We start from the raw sequence: 26422 nt of genomic DNA on the forward strand, positions 1-26422 counted from the left end.
ATGTATTTCACATTTGTAATATTTAACTGTCTTTTTTCCCTATATTTCCCCATCTGAAAAGAGTTTTGAGAAACATGTGCTGGTTTGATGCACCATTTTTTTTCTTTTGAAAACAAGCAATGGAAGATGCATCATGTACTTCATGCAACTAAATGCTTTTTACATGGATTTGACGTCCCTCGAAGTCGATCCTTTTCACCTTCTAAACCATAAAATGAAAGATGTCGATACCTTTTACCTCAAACCATAGCAAACGGTAATAAACAAAACAGGTTGCGATTCAGATAATTTTGCGTTCGGATTCCTTTTAGGTCAACAATTTCGAGATTGGACCAGATTCAAATCCGGGCTAAGTCAGATATAAATTCTAAAATCTATGGTTTGTTTTCATGCATTACACAAACCATATCAACGTATTAATTCCCAAGACATAGTCACTTCTCATCTCATATACACACTATTTTTTCATAAGCATTGGAGTGGACGGGTTGGTCAAGTTAGCAGCAATCAGCAAACCTTGCCTGTGTTATCTTAAACTATCTGAAGATTTGTCTTCGGACGTGAAGCCATAACTCGAACAATCTTTTCCTCCTTCAGAATCACAACTGTCCAACAAAGAGATGATCAAAGATACATTTTCAAGTACTAATCATGAAATGACCAACTAATCATCTATAGTAGAGTCTGGAATATCATACACGATTTGCCGCATAAATTGTCCCTTGACACGAGGTCGCTGTTCTGCCAACCTCTTCCTGCTCTGATATCGTACCTGGGAAACAAGAACCATAGAAGAAGGCTTAGTTTTTATCATAATCTTACATTGACTGAATTCACATTTATGCTATACTCCCCCCAATTATCCATTGATTTATTAAGACAATTTGTGATGGCCATTGAGATATAGTTATCATGCAAACCTTCTTCTTGTTCTACCATAAAGAGAGAAATGAAAAAGTGAATTACCTTCTTCTCAAAACATCTTTCTTTCCTTTTCTGGCGAAATTTGGTTAAGGCGGCCACTCTTTGTGCAACACGATCTTCATCTGCCGCACTACCACCACTTCTACGACTCATTGCACCAGCTGTCCCATTGCCATCATCAATTATTGCATTTTCAGCACTTAAACAAGTTCCAGTCCCATTACGCCCATTGCTGACATAGTTACTCCCCGAGGTACTCCCATTTACACTATAGTTTACAATATCACATTCAGAGGGCCCTTCAAACAAATTGGATGATCCGCATTGTTTAGCAGTTGCAATGATCTTCTCCGAGCTATCATGATCAGCCTGCAAGTTATGTTCCTTCTCAATTTGGCAGAGTTGACGTAGGTACGGAAAATGGTGCTGAAAATGAAATACCTGGCTTGCAGTTCTCAATGGTGAAAGAGAAGTTTTAAGCTCGGTATCATTTACTGTTTCAGTCAACACTTCCTGAGATGAACCATTATCCATTGGTTTGAAGGAAGAAGAGTGAAAGCATTTAAATGCTGAATTGGACCCAGACTTGTCGATCAAAGCTTCAGGCTTTGGGCTAACACATTTTGCAGTAGTTCTCGTATCATTTTTGTTGCTGCTTCTTATTGATGACTGATTCAAAAGAATGCCACTTGAATGAGATGGAAGAGTGCGCAATGCTTCAGTTTTCATTGTAACGGAACTATGATCAAGTGGAGAACAGCTTCCTTTGTTCCGTGTGAGAGCCTGGAACAACAGCTATGAGAATTAGAACTACTCTTTCCATGTTTTTACAGATCTCATATCATTGGCAGTGGGAATAGTAAAGCTATATCCAAGCCATTGATTAAGTGGAAAAGGGAAAATGTTTGGGATTTGAGTGATTAAAACAGAGACATCCCCGATATTTGTTGCCCGAGTGCAATAAACCATACCTTCTTACCAGAAGATGCAGTACTGTACCTGCATATTAAGTAAAGGCAGCAAGTGAAAAGAATGATTTCAAGTTTGATTTTGATGGGCAAAAACAAGAAATGAGCGTTAAAGCCTACAAGTAACATTCTTACTTTGAGAATGCTGACGACTCAGAATGTCTCAAAACATTGTGCCCATTATTTGCAGAATCTTGTCTATCTGATGCTCCTTGTAACAACGTAGGAGTCGGTTCAAGGGAAGGGTTTTCTCCAGATCCACGGGATGCTCCATCTTTGACTTGCAGTATATCGGAAGAGCCACATGGAGCATCAGAAGCTCTGCTTTCAGCTTGTTGAATTGCAGTAATTATATCAGGGGCTCGATCCTTGCCAGTAATGCTCTCATTCTGGTGCTCATACTGTCCGCTGTCAAATTGCTTACAATCTACTTCTTCCAGGTTAGTAGGTGAATTTTCGCATTGATTTCCACATTGCCATTCTTTATTTCTTTTAATTCTTACTTCCGAGTACTTGCCCTCAGCAGCATCAACTGGAAACATAATAACGCACGGTAAAATAAAAGGTAAAAGATCTAAATGATCAAAAAGGCATCATAATGCATACCAACTTGTTCATGCTGTTCTTGGCATTCTTTTTTCTCAGTAACCCATGTCCACGAGCTCCCACATTTATCATGCTTCACATGAACCAATTGGGCGCAAGTGCTATCAGGAGCATTGGGCGATCGATTTAAGGAAGACATTGGATGAGAGCTCTCAGGTTCGGCTGCCCTTTTTGTCCATGAACTCTAGGAAGAATACAAACAAATTGAACCATAACTAACAATAACATCCCTCAACTATTCCCAATTAATTAAGTTACTAACAGCTACCTCGGTACCACTCCCATTTTCACTTCCATCACGAACCATCAGATCATCACTGTAGTCATCATGTTCATTGACATCACTACTGGCAGCATAATTCTCAGGCTCATCATTACCTTTTGACTTAATAGACTTTCTTGACAGTGTTCCACTTTCACTCCCACTGCCGCTAGACTAAGAGAGAATGAGAAATTAATCAAATATAGAGGAGATGCTTTTAAAACACATTGCCCTCAATGAACTGAATAACTACGATATAATCAGAGATAAGATAAGCGACACAACTTCCATTGAAAAAAAATCAGCTTAAAGAAGTTGAATCGATTGCTTTTAAAGGACTAAAACTTTAGAGGGTAATTTTGTGTGACAGTACTGTATGGGGACGTTAGGATGTAAACTGAACCTCCAAATAGAAACCAGTTTGAAGTTGAAACCCAATCTCAATCATAAGACAACATCACATTTGAAGCAGAGATTAGAGGAACTCACACTGTGGCATCTCCTCCAAAGATGCTGCCAGAGATTTTTAACTTCATTCTTCCGAATAGGTTTTACAAGAAAATCAACTGCACCCTTTGACAAACACTTAAACACTAGACTGATACAATCATGAGATGACATCACTGCAACATATAGAATGTCAGGGGTAATGATAATTATATATACTATGCATAGAAACCAGAGATCATCATTCAAATTAGACCTTGCATCTCCATTAAAGCAGTTTTGAAATACTAGCGAATAAAACTTACTTATCACAGGGATATTCTTTAAAGTTTTGTGGCTCATAATCATGCATAAAAGATCACTTCCTGATAACACAGGCATATCTTCCTCTGACAGGACAATATCAATATGGTTAGTCGGATCTTCTAGGACTCTCCACGCTCTGAGACCATTTGCAACGGCCATAACTGCAAGAAAAAAGAGTACTTAAGCTTGCCTTTTAACTTCATATGCCATCTAATAAACATAAATGTCTATCATAGATAGTGCAACACTGTCAATGGCATACCAAATATCAAAGCAACAGAAAATCACTCATTTAAAAAATTTAATTTAAACTGTGGAAAGTTACAGTGGCTTGCCCATCGATCACCATTTAAAGGTTGAGCCATTCCAATCCATTTGGCCATCCAAATTATGCAAATGTTACTAAAATTTTACTTATTCAAACAAACAATTGATTATTCATTCAGAATGAAAGTAGAAAGTAATTATCATTTCACCATACTATCCATTCCATTATCTTATAACTCAGGGAAACAATAGCAACATCTCTAAGAGTCTAAGCTATCAACATTCAACCTACCAATAAAAGAAACACAAATACACACCTTCGTAACTGCAATTTTGTAGTAATGCACTAACAACATGACGCGTTGGGTCATCATTTTCCACAAGGAGAACTTTGATGGTCCCAAAAGGGAGATACCTCTCCCAATGTATTACAGAACCTCGAGGTTGTTGTCGAGGAGCTTCTAACACATCACACACCTCAATTGCTCCAAGGGACCCATTACTTACATTTAAGTCCTCCCAACAATCCTTGATTCGTTTTCCTCAATTGAGCCTGAACCTTGCTCATCCCTCACTACTCCATTCCTTGCTTCTTTCTGCTCGTTAAACATGTTATTGTCTTCCTTTATTGGCAAAACCATCATCATTCACAAACACAGCTCGCATCAACTAATTCGAAAACATCAACCATAAGAATGCAGACAATTGAATAAATCAGATGCTCCTGTTTGGTCATGACAGTATTGACAATAAAAGAAGAAAAAGGAAGATAACTCTACTCCATCCACAACAACGTGCTATAAACCAACAAAGTAAAGAAATTGGTGTGCATCCAAAGAAAAAATTTACATTAATAAATTGGCAGTCCAAGCTCTAAAATATTATACTGAAATTGCTGACAATCTCAGAAAATGAAATCAACTACTGATAACTTGCTTGCCACCACCAGCAATATTCACTGTCTCGTAGCTTCTAAACAAGCAATGAACTCTCTATTCAATCTCTGAACAAATAAAACACTTTAACAGCAAATACCAGATCTAAATGAAAAAAGAATATCCTTTCTAAAATCACACTTCAAATTACAAAAATATCAAAGAGAAATTTTTTAAAGGAAAAAAGTAGTAGTAATAAAATGAATCCGTGTTTTATTAGAAAACAGAGGAAATGGTAAGCAACAAACAAGTGAAGCTGTTAGCTTTCTCCCGTGATTCATTCACCTTTTTGTCAGTCACCAAGCAAAGCACTGAATTGTATAAAAGAAAAAGACCCTATTAGATTTATTCAAGCAGAAAAACCCCCATTCAATTTTTCTTGAGAAAAAAAATGAAACTTTAGAAGAGTATTGGGAACAAATAGATAAACCAAAATGAAATGAACATGAAAGTTGATACCTTTACAGCTTATCCATGGATAAGCAAGCCGATATTAGAAACATTCGAACAAGAATTTCCAGATTACTTTTCTTTAGTCTGAGGTTTATTATCAAATCTTTTTATTTAATTTTTTTTCGTTATAACCTGGCTAGTGGAGTTCTCATAATTTCTTTGTTTCCGAAACATATTTATTTTCTAAAATATTATTTAATGAGTAAGGAAAACTGCTCGACTGGTAAAGAATAATATTCGAGATTAAGAAATAAAATTAAAAAAAAAAGGATTTTAGAGAGGAGCGACAGGGAAGATATTATTAAAGGGGGGATATGCTGACGTGTAACAAATGGAGGTGTGGTGCTGTTTCATGTTTACGTGGCAAGTTGCGTGATTACACGTGTCGAATTGTGATCCATCGATGGAATGATGCGTCGGATAAAATCAAAAGCTGGGAGCATAGCGTTGAAGAGCAGAATCAAGTCGACACTCTCAGATCTGGAGAAGGACACGTGGCTGTCTCTAAGGCCCCTTAAAAGGTTCTTGTTTTGCGCGTCCATGGGGAGTGATGGCAAGCCCTAGGCGGAATACGAGGTCGGCTTCCTAAATTGATGAACCCATGTCCAATATTAAAATATAAAGTAAAGTATATAAATGGTATATCGGTTATAAGATACTATTTTTAAAAATTTTTAATTATTAAAAATTATAAAATAGTCACATAAGTGTAGGGTATTACTTTGTTGATTCTCTCTATTATTAAAAATTACAAAATATTCACTTAATTATTCATTATATTTTAAAATTATCATTTTTTAAAATTTTAACGGTTATTTGAGTTGACATTAACACATTGAGTAAGATATGATATTAATTTAAGATTATGAGATAAATTTTATCATATCTCAGTCAACATGCTGAAGTTCAGCTCAAATTGTAATCAATTTTTTAACGAAAAAAAGGATGAATTTGAAACATAATGAATAGTTAGATAATTATTTTATAAATTTTAATAGTCAAGAGACTCAATAAAATAATACATTAGAATTGAGGATCATTTTATAATTTTTAATAGATGTGGATTCAACAAAACAAAACCCTATAATCATGAGACCATTCATGTACTTTACTCCAAAGTATAAACAAAATTTTGCATTTGAGTTAACAAGAAAAAAAAATCTAATGTCAAATAAATTTATTATTATTATTATTAATATGAAGTACAATGTAGTTATTGTTCAAAGATAATTTGATATTAAATGCTCACATCTCTTGTATTTTTTATGCTCGAACCTTAAACCTAAAAAAATAATAACAATTTATTTAATATATATTAAGATTGTCTAGTCCGTGCTCATATATACTTGAGACCCCAACGATGAAGATTAGCAATAACCCAAAAACTCGACCAATTTAGTAGTGAATATACAGCTATAAACTCTCAAGTAAAGAAACCCAAAACGGAAAAGAAAATAAAAATGCAGAATTTTGGTTTGCAAAGTAGAAGGAAATCAGGGTATTACCAAACGGTGCCGTAAGCAATGCTTATTCCAGCTAGAAATGATCCTCTGAAGCTGAGAAGCCTTCCTTAGCTATTTCATGTGGCACCTGGTTTCCTTGTCGTGCAATGAATTTGAATCGACAAGAAAGTAAGTTGGCAAAAAGCTTATTTGCATCCCAGATAGACGCGCTTATCTCAAAATAATCCATTTCAGTTTTGTAATTACTAACAAGGAGTTTCCTTGTAAAGCTTGAACAACAGTCAAAGCTTCAGCCGCAAAAACATCAAGTACATGAAATTTTTTGACAGAGATTAATTTTCATATACGGGGAACAAGGCGGGAGCCAACCAACAGTACGTTGACAGGGAGGGAAAAGAAAAGGAACGTTGTAAAACATTGTTTGTAAACCGAAATGCATAGATCGGACACGTATCCTTATGTGGGCCACCAAAGAAGTGCAAAATGGGGCTAAGGCAGAGTCTAGGAAGCCCAAGAGCCCAATCTCACGAATAGTGGATCATCTTGTTTTCTTCTTAACATGTTTCTCAATATTTTGTCGTGTTTGTAATTTAAAAAAAAAATACTTTTGAAAGGTAATAATACAGAAACGGGTTTCCAAAATTCTTTTTATTTTTATCTGCAAATATAAGAAAACAAAGCTAGCTGGAATATCAAAGATTTTGGGGTTTTCCACTATGGACATTTGAATATGGTCTGATTCACATTAGTTATAATTCTAAATATGTGTGGGCAGGAAGCAATTTGGAGAAAATGCATTGAGAGTCAAACTTCATGCAGCACGAAAGACGTAAGTAGATCAGATATGGATCGACAAAATTTCGTTGACTTTGATGTTGATTTCTTATACTTCTGCCGACAATTAATTACACAAGTATTCAAGGAAAAAACAAAGTGTTCTTCGTTATGAGCTTTTCTTTTTGAGAGAAATAATTCTAGAATTTGGGTGGGTTTCCAGAATTATCAGTTTCTTATTTCTCAAAATATGATAAATGCACGTTTCCCATAACTTAATGGTTCAGAAGGACAACTGTCTTGTCACTTTGGTATTCAAAACTAGAAATCTCATATTAATTTAATGGTTATTAAATTATTTTAAATAATATTCTTAATTATTAAAATTATAAATTGTTATAAAATATTATTTTAACATAATTTAATGATTGTTTAAATACTCACTCTAATTTATCTCGTGCTATTTTTTATTTAATTTTAAAAAAAGTAATATTGCAGTTAGGTAAGATTCTTAAGCTAGGTGCAGCTTCTGCAACACTTTTGGTCATAACGAAAAAACCTGCTTGGCATCGAAGAACACTGCTCAAGCTAAAAAACAAGTTTGGAAGATAAAAGAGAACATAGAAACAGAGAACTTACCTACTGTAGGTGGGATCGAGTTGCTGCAAGAAAAAACTACTTCCTCTCCAGTTACTATAAACGCTGAACTAGGTACTAAGGAACCAGAAAACAAAGAGGAAGAACTATAGTCCCATTCCCCTATCGATGGAACCAGTCATGAAGCTAAAACCGATGGAAAAGATGAGCTTAGCTCAGTCCATACTGTTGTTCAAAAAAACCATTCTGAAAATTATCTCTCTATTCCTGCTCCTAAAGAATCGATCCCAAAGAATAATGGAGAGCCATCTCCTTCTGTAAAACGAGGAAGGGGAAGACCTCCAAAAGAGCAAGAGAAAATAAACCTTGATTCTACTAACAGATTCCAAATCCTAAATGAAGTTGAGGAATTCCCTTAGGTAACCGAAGACCTCCCGAAAAAACCTCGTGAATCTTCATTAGGAGTAGCTGTCATAATCAACGACCTCAAGTCAAAAAAGAAATCTAAGATAGATAAACCAAAGTTAAAAGTTTGTAGTGCTAGTGGAAGTTCATTGATTACCCCTCCCAAATGATTCTTGCTTTCTAGAATGTTAGAGGACTAAACTGTCCTCTAAAGCAAGACAACATTTTAAGAAGAGCTTTACTTAATAAAGTGGATGTTTTATGCTTACTTGAAACTAGAGTGAAAAAAGATAAAAGCTCAACAATTCTTAATAGAAAATTTGTTGGTTGGACTGCTCACACTAATTACGATTATGCTTCCAATGGAAGAATTTGGATCCTTTGGAAAAAAGACATCATCTTCTCGGTAATCCAAACCTCTGATCAGTGTATCTCTATCCAGGGCCAGTACCAAAATGTTCCTTTTATCATCATTGTTGTTTATGGAAGCAATGATGGCATTGCTAGAAGGCTCTTATGGCATCAGTTTAAGGATCTTGAAACTAAAATTAGCAATCAACCCTGGATCCTTGGTGGAGATTTTAATATTACTCTCCACCCGACTAAAAATTTCGATTGTGACATCCTGGGTCCTATTATTTCTTCAGATATGAGAGATTTCCAGGACACTCTTCTTGATCTGGAGCTCTCTGACCATCCTTTCTTTGGCCCTATTCACACTTGGAGCAACAAACAGCAGAACACATTCCTTGCTAGGAAGCTTGATCGTGTCTTGATCAATTCAAATTGGGCAAATTTATTTCAGACTTCACATGTTGAGTTCCAAGCTCCAGGAATTTCTGACCACTGCTTTGCAAAAGTTTGGCTAAATAAGGTAACTGAAGTAAACAGACCTAAGCCTTTTAAGTTTTTTAACTATTGGACCCATCACCCCAACTTTCTGGAATAGGTTAAACAAACCTGGTCCAAACCAACCTATAGGAATCCAATGCAATCTCTCTTCACTAAACTCAAAAGGGTGAAAACTTGTCTAAAGGCTCTTAACAATTCTTCCTATAGTGACCTTCCTGCCAGGGTTAATTATAAACGATCTGAACTAGAACTCCAGCAACTTAAGACTCTTCGTGGAGACGATGGCATTGAAAAAGAGCTTCTCCTCCAGAATGAGCTGAAAAATCTTGAGGAAGCTGAAACTCTTTTCTACAGGCAGAAATCTAGAGTCCAATGGCTGAAAGAGTGTGATAAATGCACTAAATTCTTTTACTCCACTGTTGCCCTTAAAAACAAAAGAAACAAAATCCGTACCCTCATTAATGAGAAAGGTAACAAGCTGGAAACCTTTGATCAAATTTCAACTGAGATCACTAACTTCTTCACTAGTTTACTTGGGAAAGTTGATCCAGTAGTAAAGGGCACGGATCCTAAACTGTTAAAGGACCTTTGTCAGTTTACTTTACCTCCTGAGAAGGTTGATGCCCTTGTTAAGGACGTCACTAAAGAGGAGATTAAAGAGGCTTTCTTTAGTCAAGGAAACAATAAATCTCCTGGTCCAGACGGTTTCTCTCCATTCTTTTTCAAAAAAAACCTGGACTATTATCGAAAGCGACATTATTGTTGCTATTTCTCAATTTTTCAAAGATTTATATCTTCTGCCTGCCTTTAACGCTATTGTCCTTGCTTTGATTCCTAAGATCCCTAAACCTAGTAAAATTAAGGATTTTAGACCAATCTCTTGCTGTTCTATTTTCTACAAAGCTATCTCAAAGATACTGGTAAAAAGATTAACTTGTATCATGCCTGAGTTAGTAACTCTTAACCAAACAGCTTTTGTAAAATGTAGAAACATCACAGAAAATACATTACTTGCACAAGAGCTGGTAAGAGGTTACAATAGAAATAATATATCTCCTAGATGCTCTTTGAAAATTGATCTCCACAAGGCTTTTGATTCCCTCAACTGGAGCTTCATCTCTACCATCTTGCAGGCTATAGGCCTCCCTACGACTTTCATTTCTTGGATTGAAACTTACTACACCACAACAAGCTACTCAATCTCCATTAACGGGAGCTTATCTGGATTCTTTAAGGGAGCTCGAGGCTTAAGGCAAGGAGATCCCCTCTCTCCCTTTCTCTTTGTTCTCTCCATGAATGTCCTCTCTATCCTCCTAAATTTGGCAGCTGCCAAGGATATTTTCGGATACCACCCTAAGTGCAAAAGAATTAACTTGACCCACTTATCATTCGCAGACGATTTACTCATCTTTTGTAAGGGTTCAGCTGACTCAGTCATCGGTGTCACTAGTGTCCTGGACATTTTTTATGAGATGTCAGGACTCCAAATTAACGCCTATAAAAGTGAATTCCATGCAACTGGAATGTCCTCGGGTACGATTGAGACTATCAAGCAAGCTACTGGCTTTAAACTAGGCTATTTGCCAGTGCGTTACCTAGGAATTCCGTTGCTCACAAGGAAAATCTATGAAAAAGACTGTGTGATCCTCATCGATAATATCAAATCTAGATTGCACCATTGGTCTAGTAAACTGCTCAGCTACGCTGGGAGACTGGAGCTCATCCGAACTGTGCTATCTTCAATTACCAATTTTTGGTGCAGACAACTCTTCCTGCCAAACTCAATCTTGAAAAAAAATTGAGCAGCTTTGTTCCCACTACTTTTGGAAAGGTTCTGACAAATCAGCAACAGGAGCACGTGTGAGTTGGAGCAAAATTTGCTCCTTGAAATCGGAAGGTGGTCTTGGGATCAAAGACATTAAGACCTGGAATAAAGCTTGTATGTTAGCCTTAATCAAACAAATTCTTGCTGGTGAAGGCTCACTTTGGGTAGCTTGGCTTTACAATTATGTTTTTAAGAACAATGATTTTTGGTCAATTGAAGCTAAACTCAACACAAGCTGGTGTCTCAAAAGACTTCTTAAATTGAGACTAGAGGTGCAAAATTTCCTTCATCCGGGTCCTGTTAATGCAAGCTCAATATGGGACTCCATTCGGTCGAAAAATCAGAAGGTCCCTTGGCATAAACTCGTTTGGTTTTCCCTGCACATTCCAAAACATAGTATGATAACCTGGATGGCTCTACTTGACAGACTACCCACTAAGGATCGTCTCCACCGAATCGGTCTTACTAATGACTGCTCTTGTCTTTTATGTAACTCTGAAGTGGAAACTAGGGATCACCTTTTCTTATTATGCCCTACTGTTGTTTCTCTATGGGAACGCATCTTCTCTTTTTCTGGTTTGCATTTTACAGGCTACCTTTGGGAAGAATTCTTGGAAATGGCGAGCTCAAATTGGAAAGGAAAATCATTGTTATCTACTGTAATGAAGATTGCTTTGAATGCATTGGTTTACTTACTCTGGGAAGAAAGGAACAGAAGACTGTACCAATGTCGAACTAGACCTGCTAATGAACTTCTAAAGAATATCAAATCTATTGTTTGTCTTCAACTTAACGGCAGGAAATTCAATAGAGTAGATAATGTGAATCTTACCCTCTACAAATATTGGGGTATTGATGACCACTAATTATTGTATTGTAAATGTTTTGTATTGAACCCTGATTGTATTTGTAGCTTTTTACTATTTGGATAATAAAATTCTGACTTATCCAAAAAAAAAGATTCTTATCCATTCGAAGGGTTGACTTAGTTGAGTGTTGGACCAAAAACGTAAGCGAAACACAATTTTGATTTGATTTCCAAAATAAAAGACATCATACTTTCAATAATTTACCACATCCCATTTTTTTCTTTCATTTGGAGGGTTTTTTTTCTTTCATTTGAATCATGCTAATTACGAATTCAATTTTGGATTTAATTGATCTAGCCCTTATCAAGTGACGCAATAAATTTAATATTTTTTTCAATCTTTATAATTTTAAAATTTGGAAATACGATGCTTTTTCTGTAAATTAATTGATTAATTTGATTAAGTGTGCGACCATACGACTTGCCCAGTTCTTGACTATGGGTGGGCCGGTAGTGTCAAAGCTACTTAACAAATTTACAATTAATTTAATAATCAAAGGAAGACTATAGCCTTATAGATGCATGCAATTCAAAGAAATATTATTAATTAATATCACAACACCAAACGCATATTACATGCTCTAAAATAAATGATAAATTTTGGCAATAAATTCTTGAAGATTTAATTATGTTGTCCTTTAAATTTTAAGAAATTTATAAGAAAAAAAATCTATAAATGAGCATAAGAAGAGAGAGAGAGAAAAGGAAACGTAAGTAGTTCAAAATTCAGCATAAAGTTATGGGGATAAAAAGGAACATGAAAGAGGTTTATGTGAAGAAAGAAAAGTGAACTCAACAGTTCCTAAAAGATGATCAAACCATGAATGTCAGCAAATGTCCTAAGCTTATTAATTATTAAAGTTGTGGTGTTGGATAAAAAAATCAAAACTACGGTACAGTCACAATAAATTACTTTATATTGAATCGAACCTTGATTCATATCAAATATTAATTATTTAATTCAATTCATGACATCACAGAAGTGTTCATTATTTAGTAATTCAAAACTTTTTTTTTCCTGATAAATAGTAATTCATAACTTGGATGCAAAGAAAGAGACCATTTCAACCTAGTTTTCTTTTTCGTTTTAGTTCCGAACATTCCCCGACCACTCTAAAGTAAAGCCAGGTGGTGGGGTTAGAAATTCCAGTCAAAATTCAGACATTCAAACAGCAAAAGTAAAACATGGTCCAACACTCTGATTATGGGATGTTGTTCACTGATATCAATTAATGATTATTTTCGTTAGCCGTTCAAGAAGAATATAATAATAATGATGATGATGCATTAACTATGTTAATTTACATAGCGTTGGAAAAAAATTGGTTGGTAGCATCGCTATATACATCAAAAACCCAAAAACCTATACAGGATCTGTAAATGAAAACTAAAATCTCTTCCAAAAGGAAAGAAGAAAAAAAAGGACAAAATGATTAGGCCAGGCCAATACACAAAAATATGAAAAATTGATGACCATTTCAAATATATGATGAATCAGAATCGTAGTTGGTTGGGGTTGGAGCAGGTGTAGTGGAGGTTGAGCTAAGCCCTGGACCAGTTTCTTTCATCTTGCTGGGTGTGGACGACACCATTGAAGTGAGTGATTTGAGTAAACCCTTTATGATTCTCATCTTAACCTTGCCTCTCCTTGGTGGTAGAGTTTGGTTTTGCTTCTTTGTGGGGCTTGAAGCAATGAATTCCATTGTTTCGATAGATGGGGTTGCAAAACAGAGGAATATACCAATGAAAATACAGATTATGAAGTCTCTCTGCTCACTCAAAAAAAAAAGGTTTTGTTTTCTTCTGTTTTAAGCAGGAAAAAAAAATACAGGGAGAGCTTGCTATTTGATGACCGATCAGTGTTGGAAGATAGGATGATTGGAGTGAAGCTGGCATATATGAAGAGAGCAAAGCCTCTTTGTGGGTCTAAATTGCAGTTTCTTACTTGGGGACCAAGTTTAAGGTTTATGCTGAGTTGGATTTTGACTTGTTAGATGCTTGGGGAGAATGCAATCTGGTGCTTACTGGCACCATTAAATCCGTGGGGACTATGGTTTCATTTTTCTAGAAAATAGATTAGAGTAAAATACAAAAATAATCCCCTAATTATAGCATACTTTTTTTGTTTAGTCCCCGACTATGAAAATTTAACAATTGATCACATGACTTTAAAAAGCTAACAATTTCCCCACTCTCGTTACAAATCAAATTGAAGATAACATTACAGTTACATAAACTGGCATAATAACAAATTCAACCCTAAATTTTACCCTTTGTTTTAATTTGGTCGTAATTCTAAAGAATTTAACCTTAATATTTAAATATTCTACAACTCAATACTCAATATTTCAGTATCCATCAATTTATTAAATTAAAAAACTGTAACTTACCTTTGTTTATCGCCATTTGTTAAACAAAGTAAGCAAAAAAAAATCCCCCCATTTCTTAAAAGTTTGTGATCTTTTATCCATATTTCAATAATCCGATAAATCGTACTTAAGCTATAGTTTATACTTTAATCAAATTAGAGTTCACCAAAACTTAATTTTTCCAGTGAATGTTATTGAATTCTCAGCAAAATTCGTTGTTTTAAAACGTGTTTTGATCTGGGTTTTTTTCTTTATATTTTCTTTTTCTTTTTTTCCTTTTAATGATGGATGAAAACTGGATTTTATTGAAGAATTGCATAAAAGAGGTGTTAAGAATCTAGAGCACGTTGGTTGTCCATTCTGCAATCTTTTCCCGGAATCGATAAATCATGTTCTATGTCAATGTGACGTTGTTTGGTTAGTTTGGCAAAGATAGTGTAGAATGTGGAGAGTGAATTTAGTTATTCCTTTCAATGTTAATCAGTTAGTGGAGGTTTGGTTTGATCTTCGAATTAGGAAGAGAGTTCGTTCTTTGTGGCATCTCGGTTTCTTTGGACTGCTTTGGGTAATTTGGCATTATAGAAATAAATCAAGGTTTAAAGGAATTGTGTTCTCGGCGGATTAGATTTTCACTAAAGTTTTGATTCACGTCGGTGTCTGGGCGAATTACCTCTGGCCATTGTTGATTCCCTTTGTGCTAGACTTTGTTCGGTGTCCGGAATCTATTGTGTTATGTAAATAATCCTTGCAGTTTTGGTGTCTGTCTTTCTGCTTGGACATGTTAATTATGTCTGGGTTTTAGAAGATATGGTTATGGTCTGCTAGGTGTTTTGTGTTTGTTTTGGTTTTGGATTTTGTTCTTGATCTGGTTTTGGTTATGTTTCTGGCCAAGTCTACAGTTTTTAGTAACATTTGTATTCATGATTTGATGTATAGGCCTCGGTAGTTGAGTTGCACTAAGTGTAGAGGCAACATATGGTGTATTATTTGTTATAAATTGTCCTGCTGTACTATCCCAAAGATCACTCTTTTTCCTCCGAATAGGTTTAGGGAGGTTTTTTAACGAGGGTCTTGGGGTGGTGTATTTTATTGTTTTATCTTAATACAAAGTACCTCGTTTCAAAAAAAAAAAAACTGGATTTTATTAAGTTTCATTTTATCTGTTTTTTTTCTCTTTGGATCTGAATTCTTGAATTTTTTTTATCAATATAAGACCATGATTTCCATTAATGAAATTTCTGTAAATTGAAGAAATTAGAATTTATAACATTGGAATCTGATTGGTTCTCCCCAACGGACTCATACTTGTAACACCAACCAACAATATACAAAATTGAACATAATCAACGCAAGAATTAGAAAGAAAACGAGATGAAGGATTCTTATATATATCTAACTCAACAACGATAAGTCACTGGACGATGATGACATTACCGATTTGATCTATAACTATCGCAATTTGAAAGGAGAATAGTTTTGAAGTTAAAACCTAATCAATATAAAGATAAGGGAGAAGAAAATTGCTTAGTTGGCATCAAAATCGAGGGTGAAAAGCCATCGGACGTCGACCACACTAATGATTTGTGTGATGACCATGGAAGATGAAATTTCACTTGAAGTTCAGAAACATTTGTATATATACATGAAACACTCTTAATTCATAAAAATATGAATGAATTATAATAAAATATAAATTTTGAAAAATATTATATTATTATTTTTTTAAACCAATGATTAATTTAATTTTTTTATAATAAGGAGATTCAATAAAAAAAAATACCACATATTGAGAGTCTTATTTTCCCATGTCAACAATTGCTAAATAATTGGAGCTATTTTCAAAAAATGAATAATATAAATGGAGCCCTACATTAACAAGTATCGTGAAACTGAAACTTTTGAAAAGGTAAATTCATCTCCAAAATCTTCTTTGACTCTCACATTATTATTAGTTTTCCTGCAAAGACTTTGACCCTGTTACCTAATCATCTCGAACTTAACAGAGAAACACATTATCTGCCTTTACTTGCCATCGAAGATAAGTAAGAAAAATGGGTAAAGTGACCCTGTTACCCAAAATTTTAATACTATACTTAAACTACTCTAATCCTCCGTCCAATCTAGAGCTTCCGACAACTGTCTGTCACACCATATTATGGGGGTTGGTTTTTCTATTAATATAAATATGGAGTTTAAAGTAAATGTCTGTTTAACTGTGGGTTCAGTCGAAATGTTAGGAAGATCAAGGGTCTTTAAGCGAAAATTTACCATTCTTTGGATTAGGAGATTATAGAATTCACGGGAAAATTCATCTTCTATTTTATGTGATTTTTATTAATTTATTCAAAAAAGTTTAGAACCACAAGTTGATAAGATATTTTGTTGCAAGTTGATAAGAAACAATTTGATTACCCTATGATTTGCCTATTTGACCCGTTAAAGCTTAAACCCGACCCATCAATTTTTTAGCCGCCGAACAGTAAATCGGACACGATCGGTTTGCAATCTCGTTCACCTAACTCTAAGAAGAACTGAAACCATCACCGGTTTGGGCTCAACGACAACCTTGGTGAATTAAATGAATCAGTGGCATCGGCAACAATCTTCTCCTATCCAACAACAACTTAAACAACGCTTCGACAGTGTCGATCGGCCGGAGATGCAACTTAGATCGTGCACCACGTCGTCTCTTGAAAACAAAAAAATGATGATCGAAACAACAACCCAACAGCAGGAGATTAAATAACGAGAGAAATAAAAAGGTTTTCGGGGTAAGTCCCTCGATTTTCGATAATTTGGGTGCTGGTGGGAAGATATGTGCGATGGAAAGGTTAGAATGGTCTTGAGGAACAACATAAATCGGTTTTGGCACCATCGGACGATCATCGGAGGCAGATCGACGTGTTTTACTTCAATAAAATCTAATGGTTTTCACTATATCTACAACGATCGATGATGTTTTTGGATGATCAGAGGTCGGATTTGTGACGAGTAGCATGAGGCGGTTTGAGCGATGTATTTTATGTCTCGAACGGTGATCGGAGACGGTAGTCGTCACTATGGTCACCAGCGTTCGACTGTCGCCGATGAAGGTTCTTTGTTCACCTTCAGAGCAAAGCTTGAAGGGGGAAAAAGAGAACTGAGAAATGATGGAATCTTCGTGGAAATGAAGCGTGAGATGAAAGAATGGCAGAGTGCACGTGGCTTTGGAAATTGTTGATAAAGTGAGAAAGGGATAATTACAAGGTAAGTCAACCAAGTTTGGTAGAAGCTTAACCTTGTCTTCTAATTTTCAAATTGTTATGATTATCGCTTAGTGGTTTCAATAAGATCAACAAGTTTTAATTTTTACCAATTGGATCCTCGAATTATTAAATTAGATTATAAACAATTATTTTTATGGCGAGGGGAATTAATTGGATTCAATTTCTTAGTAGAGATGGTATGGGTTTATGAGAAGGATTTGAAGCTTGAAATCAAAGTTAGTAAGATCAAATTTGGGGATAATGAGGTTCTGGCAGCATAGTTGACTTTTTTTGTTGTTGAAAAATGCATGATTTGGGTTTTTTCTATTGTTCTGAGCCCGTTTTCAAGGTCTATTTCGTCAACTTTGAACCCGATAAGTTATTTTTTAGAATTCGATCTAATTTGTTCTGATTTTTGCAATTAAGTTATGGATTTGATGTAATTTCTTTTTTCTTGAATCCGATATATTATTGGACGTTGGATTCAAGTTTGAGAGCGATAGAATAGAGTTTGAATGTTCGATTGGTGTACTCGAGAATCAAGTGAATACTTTACTACCCTATGCATGCTTTACGGTACATATTGGCATTGCTAAGTGCATGGACGAATACTTTTCATCTCATCTGTATAGTTAATTATTTCTAAACTCGATTCAAATGCGGTAAAAAGTAAGTAATTGAATAAAATTCTGATGGATCATATAAGAAATTAGAAGATATAAAAGGAACAATTCTAAATTCCATGATTAACCAATGAAGCGTTTAACCTCATAACCCTTAAAATTTGATTACTCTTTGTTAAAAATTGAAACACATAAAATATTTAGATGAGAAATTACGGAATTACACTTGAGAGGTAAAAATAGCCCGGATTGAGAAAGTACCCTGATAATTTGTATCTAATCTGATAAATTATTGATTTAACTATTAAGTTCCTATTTTTTTCAGAAGATTTTTGATAAATAGTTCGTAACTTCTGAGAAGACACTAGACCTAGAATTTCTTATTTATGAGCAAGCGCCCGAAGACTAACTTATCAAAAGTACTCTTATAGTCAGAATTGTTTGAAATGATTGAAATAAATAACAATTTGGAATTAAATGGAAAGATTGTACGAAAGGAAATGACTGAAATACCCTTGTACTGTAAAATAACCAAAATTGTAACACCCCCAACCCGTATCCGAGTCCGAGGTATCACATTGACTTTTCAAAACTCTGTTCTTTAAAAATCCACTAAAATATTAATTTCATCCTTTAAGAAAATGAGTATTTTACATTACTAATTACAATCAAATTGTTTCTTTAAAACCATCAGAGCATATTCAATTTAAAATCTTATAACTACATGCCAACTAACTCTATAAACAAAATACATATGTTCAATATGTTTCTGATCTGATCATCGTAAGGAAAATACTGATTTGTCTTGCTTCTCGCTATTCTCCTCTCGTTTCTCATACCTACGTGTGAAACAATCACACGCTAAGTCGTTGACTTGGTGAGGCAATAAACATATAATGTAAACTATAACTTGTAATCATGCATGAACAATTACTGCTATCACATCATACCCAAACATATATCCATTCATATATATATATATATCAAATACACACATGCATATAATTATCTTCTTTCCTATCATTATCATATTATCACCATTCATATTTCTATTCTCTTGTTTATATGATCCATTATGTTCATATCCTATATCTTATAACATATACAATAATCACTCATACACACATATCATATCATATAATTAATATCACAAAACACATATATACATCACATACATTATATTCAATGTTATCTCTTATTAGCCCATGTACACCTGTGAGAACTGTAGATATGTGAGTATATTGAGGTTGTGCACTATACTATCACCATAGCTCGTATGGGGTCCCACTAGGGGCTATGAATTTATCCCAAAGAACCACTATGAAATGTCCCGAAGGACCACTGTATGTCCCGAAGGACCTATGAACTCTCGACTCTTGGCATGCCAACTATACCTCTAGCTCTCTTTACACATAACATGGGCATTAGTAATCTATCCTGTCACATATTCACATGTACATATCACTGTTCATATGATTTCATATTCATATGTCACTTATCTTATAACACTTCCCATGTGTTCATATAAAATATATATCATTTTCATCTCTTGTTCACATATGTTCCTGTATATCATATATATCACATATGCACATAGATCATTTTCATATTCACATAGCACATACAAAAACAAATCAATTCATATAAACAAGCATATACACACTCATATTAAACACAAGTTACTATTCATAAATTCATACGCAATACTATAGGAAATAGACTTGTCGCAAGTCTTATTTCCATCATCTATCATATACAATCGAATATGCACTCACATTGGCCTCACTAAGTTTCGGTCCCTTTTTTTTATTTCATTTCTTTCGATCGAATCTTAACTTGATGATCATACTGGAACTTGTTCATGTTCGATATCTACATAATCATGCATTGATACATATCAGTATCCAATTGATATATTCTAATCTATCATTTCTTAGACCAAAAGAAATGTCAATTTTAATTTTCCCTTGAAGTGCATCGATGAATTCTACAGTGCATCGATGCATTCTTTAACATGTGCATCGATGCACTACCCATGCATCGATACACAAATCACCTTCGATGTTTTCATTTTAAGGGGATGCATCGATGCACTCCTTATGCATCGATGCACCAATCGCATTCGATGTTTCTTACTTAAAGAGTGCATCCATGCACATTGAATGTGCATCGATACACTTTGCCCAGAATTTGCATTTTAAGCCCGAAAATCATCAATTCTTCATTCAATTCTTCTATTTTAAGCCCCTATTATGTCATTAAATTCAACTACCATTACTTAAACCAACTTATATCCATGTAAACCATCTTTATCTTCCATATCTCATCATGATTTTTAAAATTTAAGAATCTTACTAAACTTTCAACTTTGTTATTAATCATTTCTAACTTCATATATCTCTTATTCTTAGTTATGACAAGTCAAATTCCTTCTCAAATTTCACTTATTAACTCTTTTCCAAAAATTCACCTAAAAACTTATTTTCTTTAATCTCTTCTATATCTTTCATCTTGTTGTTTTAGAACAAATTAAGCTTTCCTTAAGCTTAATTATCATCTAATGATCATAACCCAACCTTAAAATCAATAATTAATCAACAAACAAAGAAACTCAACTTTGAGTCAAGTCTTCACGTATGAAGAAGGAAGAAGAGAAGAGAACTCTGGAACCTTTTCTCTATTCCCACGTAGTTTCCTTATCTTATAAGGAAAAAAATCTTCCTTATCAAATGACCATTTTCCCTTCAATTCATCTAATAATTACTAACAACTTTTATGATTTATTTCCAAATAAATCATTGAACTAATCCATAGTTCTACTCTAGTAACCAAATTCTAAAACTTTACAATTTGATCACTAACCCGGTATTGAGGATGTTACAAATCTCCCCTCATTTAAAGAAAATTTGTCATTGAATTTTCACTGAACATATCAATATGAACATATCTTCTAATGTTCTCATGTTACCTCATTTACTTAATCTTTCATTCCTTTAATTCTTCAACTACCTTGTTCCCTTATATTTTCATCTACCGTTACTTATCATATAAACAATAACGAGTAACTTTAATCAATTTCTGTCTTTTCTCTCCTTCCATTATGCATTTTCCTTTGACCATTTCTGAAATTTCATATAATGTCACTAATCACGTAGACAATAACATCCATTTTCATCACTCAACATCATAAATCTATCTCTAACTACCTTATAATAACCAAATTCATTTTCCATCATCATTTAACCAAAAACACGACCTTAAATCTTCTTTAAATACGATTCAACATACATTTTAAAGAATCTTTTCACATCACCTTGCACACTTTTCTTACTTCTATATCAAAATTGTCATCTACACTTCCATATAACCTTTATCATATCTGATCGTTTAATTCAATCCCTTTCATTTCTTTATTCCATTATTCCTTTATATATTCCTTATACACAAATCATATCTTTCCTTTCATGTTCACATACTCTTGTCTTATCACCTATACTCATCTCTACATACCAATCTTCATTGAATCCTCATAACTTTGATAACCCATTTACTTATATAGAACTTCATTCTTTATCATTTCCTATACTTGTATTTTTCTTCCTTAAGGTTCCATGCAAATATTTATCTCATTTTCTACATCATAACTATCTGATCAGAATACACAACTATATTCAGATTCACGTCATAATCAATTAACTCTACTTTATCTTTTCCTCCAATCTTATAACTCTATCACTTTTACTCGGATATCTAGTCAATAACATATGTTCAATCTAGGGCACAAGCCCTAGTCAACCAATCATATACATCATTTCCAATCGAAATTTTCTCAAAATTCGTTTACTTAACTTGTCAATTTCACCTCTATTCTCATACATCCTGAAATTTCCGTTGTTCAAACTCAACATTATGACTTCCTTTTTCTTATAAACTAATTATCGATATACACATTCTCAAACTCTTCTTATCAATCCTCAGCTTTACTCAAATATACAACTGTATCCAGATCCATTTCATATTTGGTTATCATATCCCGACAATATCTTACAATCTTATAATTCCAGTACATTTTTAGCACGTACTATGGTTAGCCAACGCTAACTCTTTCTATCTTAACTGCAAACCCTTATCATATAAACACTCTTGCTTATACACAATGTTATCCATTCGTTTCGAACTCATAAGCTCTGACTTATATATCTTATACGCTTGTCACTGATACACTTATTCTTGAACTCTTCTACCAAATCTCACTGTATCATTTGATCTTTTAACGCTCTTATGGTGACACTTGTTCACCATATTCTATCTTATCCAAGGAATAATAAAAATACTTCACATCACTTTTCTGATTTTAAAACTAGGAAAATCTTCTATCACTATTCTAATATGATTTCAACTTTCTAAAATCAACCTTTAATCTTATAAGATACCTTCTGAGGTTTTTGCTCTTCATCCTGCCTGGCCAGGGCAGGTGAATTGTTATCACCATCAGATTTGTCAGCTATCGATTCACTTGAACCATTTCTATAATCAATTCCTACTATATCATACAAATTTTATTCTATTAGCAAGACAACATACTCCTTATACTATCAGATCAGAAATTTTCACCTTTAGTTGGCATGTACACATTTATAAACCTCATTTGACTTTGGTTTAAGCCTAAAATCGGCTAAACCTTAGCTCTGATACCATTAAATGTAACATCCCAACCCGTATCTGAGTCTGAGGTATCACATTGACTTTTCAAAACTCCGTTCTTTAAAAATCCACTAAAATCTTAATTTCATCCTTTAAGAAAATGAGTATTTTACATTACTAATTACAATCAAATTGTTTCTTTAAAACCATCAGAGCATATTTAATTTAAAATCTTATAACTACATGCCAACTAACTCTATAAACAAACTACATATGTTCAATATGTTTCTGATCTGATCATCGTAAGGAAAATACTGATTTGTCTTGCTTTTCGCTATTCCCCTCTCGTTTCTCATACCTACGTGTGAAACAATCACACGCTAAGTCATTGACTTAGTGAGGCAATAAATATATAATGTAAACTATAACTTGTAATCATGCATGAACAATTACAGCTATCACATCATACCCAAACATATATCCATATATATATATATATCAAATACACACATGCATATAATTATCTTCTTTCCTATCATTATCATATTATCACCATTCATATTTCTATTCTCTTGTTTATATGATCCATTATGTTCATATCCTGTATCTTATAACATATACAATAATCACTCATACATACATATCATATCATATAATTAATAACACAAAACACATATATACATAATATACATTATATTCAATGTTATCTCTTATTAGCCCATGTACACCTGTGAGAACTGTAGATATGTGAGTATATTGAGGTTGTGCACTATGCCGTCACCACAGCTCGTATGGGGTCCCACTAGGGGCTATGAATTTGTCCCAAAGAACCACTATGAAATGTCCCGAAGGACCACTGTATGTCCTGAAGGACCTATGAACCCTCGACTCTTGGCATGCCAACTATACCTCTAGCTCTCTTTATACATAACATGGGCATTACTAATTTATCACGTCACATATTCACATGTACATATCACTGTTCATATGATTTCATATTCGTATGTCACTTATCTTATAACACTTCCCATGTGTTCATATAAACATGTATATCATTTTCATCTCTTGTTCACATATGTTCTTGTATATCATATATATCACATATGCACATAGATCATTATCATATTCACATAGCACATACAAAAAAAAAATCAATTCATATAAACAAGCATACACACACTCATATTAAACACAAGTTACTATTCATAAATTCATACGCAACACTATAGGAAATAGACTTGTTGCAAGTCTTATTTCCATCATCTATCATATACTATCGAATATGCACTCACCTTGGCCTCACTAAGTTTCGATCCCTTTTTTTATTTCATTTCTTTCGATCGAATCTTAACTTGATGATCATACCGAAACTTGTTCGTGTTCGATATCTACATAATCATACATTGATACGTATCAGTATTCAATTAATATATTCTAATCTATCATTTCTTAGACCAAAAGAAATGTTAATTTTAATTTCCCCTTGAAGTGCATCGATGAATTCTATAGTGCATCGATGCATTCTTTAACATGTGCATCGATTCACTACCCATGCATCGATACACAAATCACCTTCAATGTTTTCATTTTAAGGGGATGCATCGATGCACTCCTTATGCATCGATGCACCAATTGCATTCGATGTTTCTTCTTTAAAGAGTGCATCGATGCACATTGAATGTGCATCGATACACCTTGCCCAGAATTTGCATTTTAAGCCCGAAAATAATCAATTCTTCATTCAATTCTTCTATTTTAAGCCCCTATTATGTCATTAAATTCAACTACCATTACTTAAACCAACTTATATCCATATAAACCATCTTTATCTTCCATATCTCATCATGATTCTTAAAATTTAAGAATCTTACTAAACTTTCAACTTTGTTATTAATCATTTCTAACTTCATATATCTCTTATTCTTAGTGATGACAAGTCAAATTCCTTCTCAAATTTCACTTATTAACTCTTTTCCAGAAATTCACCTAAAAACTCATTTTCTTTAATTTCTTCTATATCTTTCATCTTATTGTTTTAGAACAAATTAAGCTTTCCTTAAGCTTAATTATCATCTAATGATCATAACCCAACCTTAAAATCAATAATTAATCAACAAAAAAGAAACTCACCTTTGAGTCAAGTCTTCACGTATGAAGAAGGAAGAAGAGAAGAGAACTCTGGAACCTTTTCTCTATTCCCACGTGGTTTCCTTATCTTATAAGGAAAAAAATCTTCCTTATCAAATGACAATTTTTCCCTTCAATTCATCTAATAATTACTAACAACTTTTATGATTTATTTCCAAATAAATCATTGAACTAATCCATAGTTCTACTCTAGTAACCAAATTCTAAAACTTTACAATTTGATCACTAACCCGGTATTGAGGATGTTACAAATCTCCCATCCTTTAAAGAAAATTTGTCATTGAATTTTCACTGAACATATCAATATGAACATATCTTCTAATGTTCTCATGTTACCTCATTTACTTAATCTTTCATTCCTTTAATTCTTCAACTACCTTTTTCCCTTATATTTTCATCTACTGTCACTTATCATATAAACAATAACGAGTAACTTTAATCAATTTCTATCTTTTCTCTCATTCCATTATGCATTTTCCTTTGACCATTTCTGAAATTTCATATAATGTCACTAATCACGTAGACAATAACATCCATTTTCATCACTCAACATCATAAATCTATCTCTAACTACCTTATAATAACCAAATTCGTTTTCCATCATCATTTAACCAAAAACACGACCTTAAATCTTCTTTAAATACGATTCAACATACATTTTAAAGAATCTTTTCACATCACCTTGCACACTTTTCTTACTTCTATATCAAAATTGTCATCTACACTTCCATATAACCTTTATCGTATCTAATCCTTTAATTCAATCCCTTTCATTTCTTTATTCCTTTATTCCTTTATTTATTCCTTATACACAAATCATATCTTTCCTTTCATGTTCACATACTCTTGTCTTATCACCTATACTCATCTCTATATACCAATCTTCATTGCATCCTCATAACTTTGATAACCCATTTACTTATATAGAACTTCATTCTTTATCATTTCATATACTTGTATTTTCCTTCCTTAAGGCTCCATGCAAATACTTATCTCATTTTCTACATCATAACTATCTGATCAGAATACACAACTATATTCAGATTCACATCATAATCAATTAACTCAACTTTATATTTTCCTCCAATCTTATAACTCTATCACTTTTACTCGGATATCTAGTCAATAACATATGTTCAATCTAGGGCACAAGCCCTAGTCAACCAATCATATACATCATTTCCAATCGAAATTTTCTCAAAATTCGTTTACTTAACTTGTCAATTTCACCTCTATTCTCATACATCCTGAAATTTCCGTTGTTCAAACTCAACATTATGACTTCCTTTTTCTTATAAACTAATTATCGATATACACATTCTCAAACTCTTCTTATCAATCCTCAGCTTTACTCAAATATACAACTGTATCCAGATCCATTTCATATTTGGTTATCATATCCCGACAATATCTTACAATCTTATAATTCCAGTACATTTTT

General features: G+C 33.7%; 1 protein-coding gene across 1 annotated transcript; it reads right to left on the reverse strand.

The window, feature by feature from the left end:
- Positions 1-288: 288 nt before the first annotated feature.
- On the reverse strand, positions 289-5336 carry LOC120116687 (two-component response regulator-like APRR3). The gene is given in 13 exon segments (XM_039137104.1): positions 289-383; positions 463-605; positions 699-772; positions 967-1707; positions 1896-1923; positions 2028-2424; positions 2499-2682; positions 2767-2934; positions 3250-3383; positions 3513-3674; positions 4098-4292; positions 4295-4504; positions 5175-5336. Coding segments are annotated over 11 exon segments (2295 nt in total). The 5' UTR covers positions 4428-4504; positions 5175-5336; the 3' UTR covers positions 289-383; positions 463-526.
- Positions 5337-26422: the final 21086 nt, after the last annotated feature.

Source organism: Hibiscus syriacus, unplaced genomic scaffold (assembly GCF_006381635.1).
Source record: "Hibiscus syriacus cultivar Baekdansim isolate YM2019G1 unplaced genomic scaffold, ASM638163v2 tig00110302_pilon, whole genome shotgun sequence".
NCBI classification, from domain to species: domain Eukaryota; kingdom Viridiplantae; phylum Streptophyta; class Magnoliopsida; order Malvales; family Malvaceae; genus Hibiscus; species Hibiscus syriacus.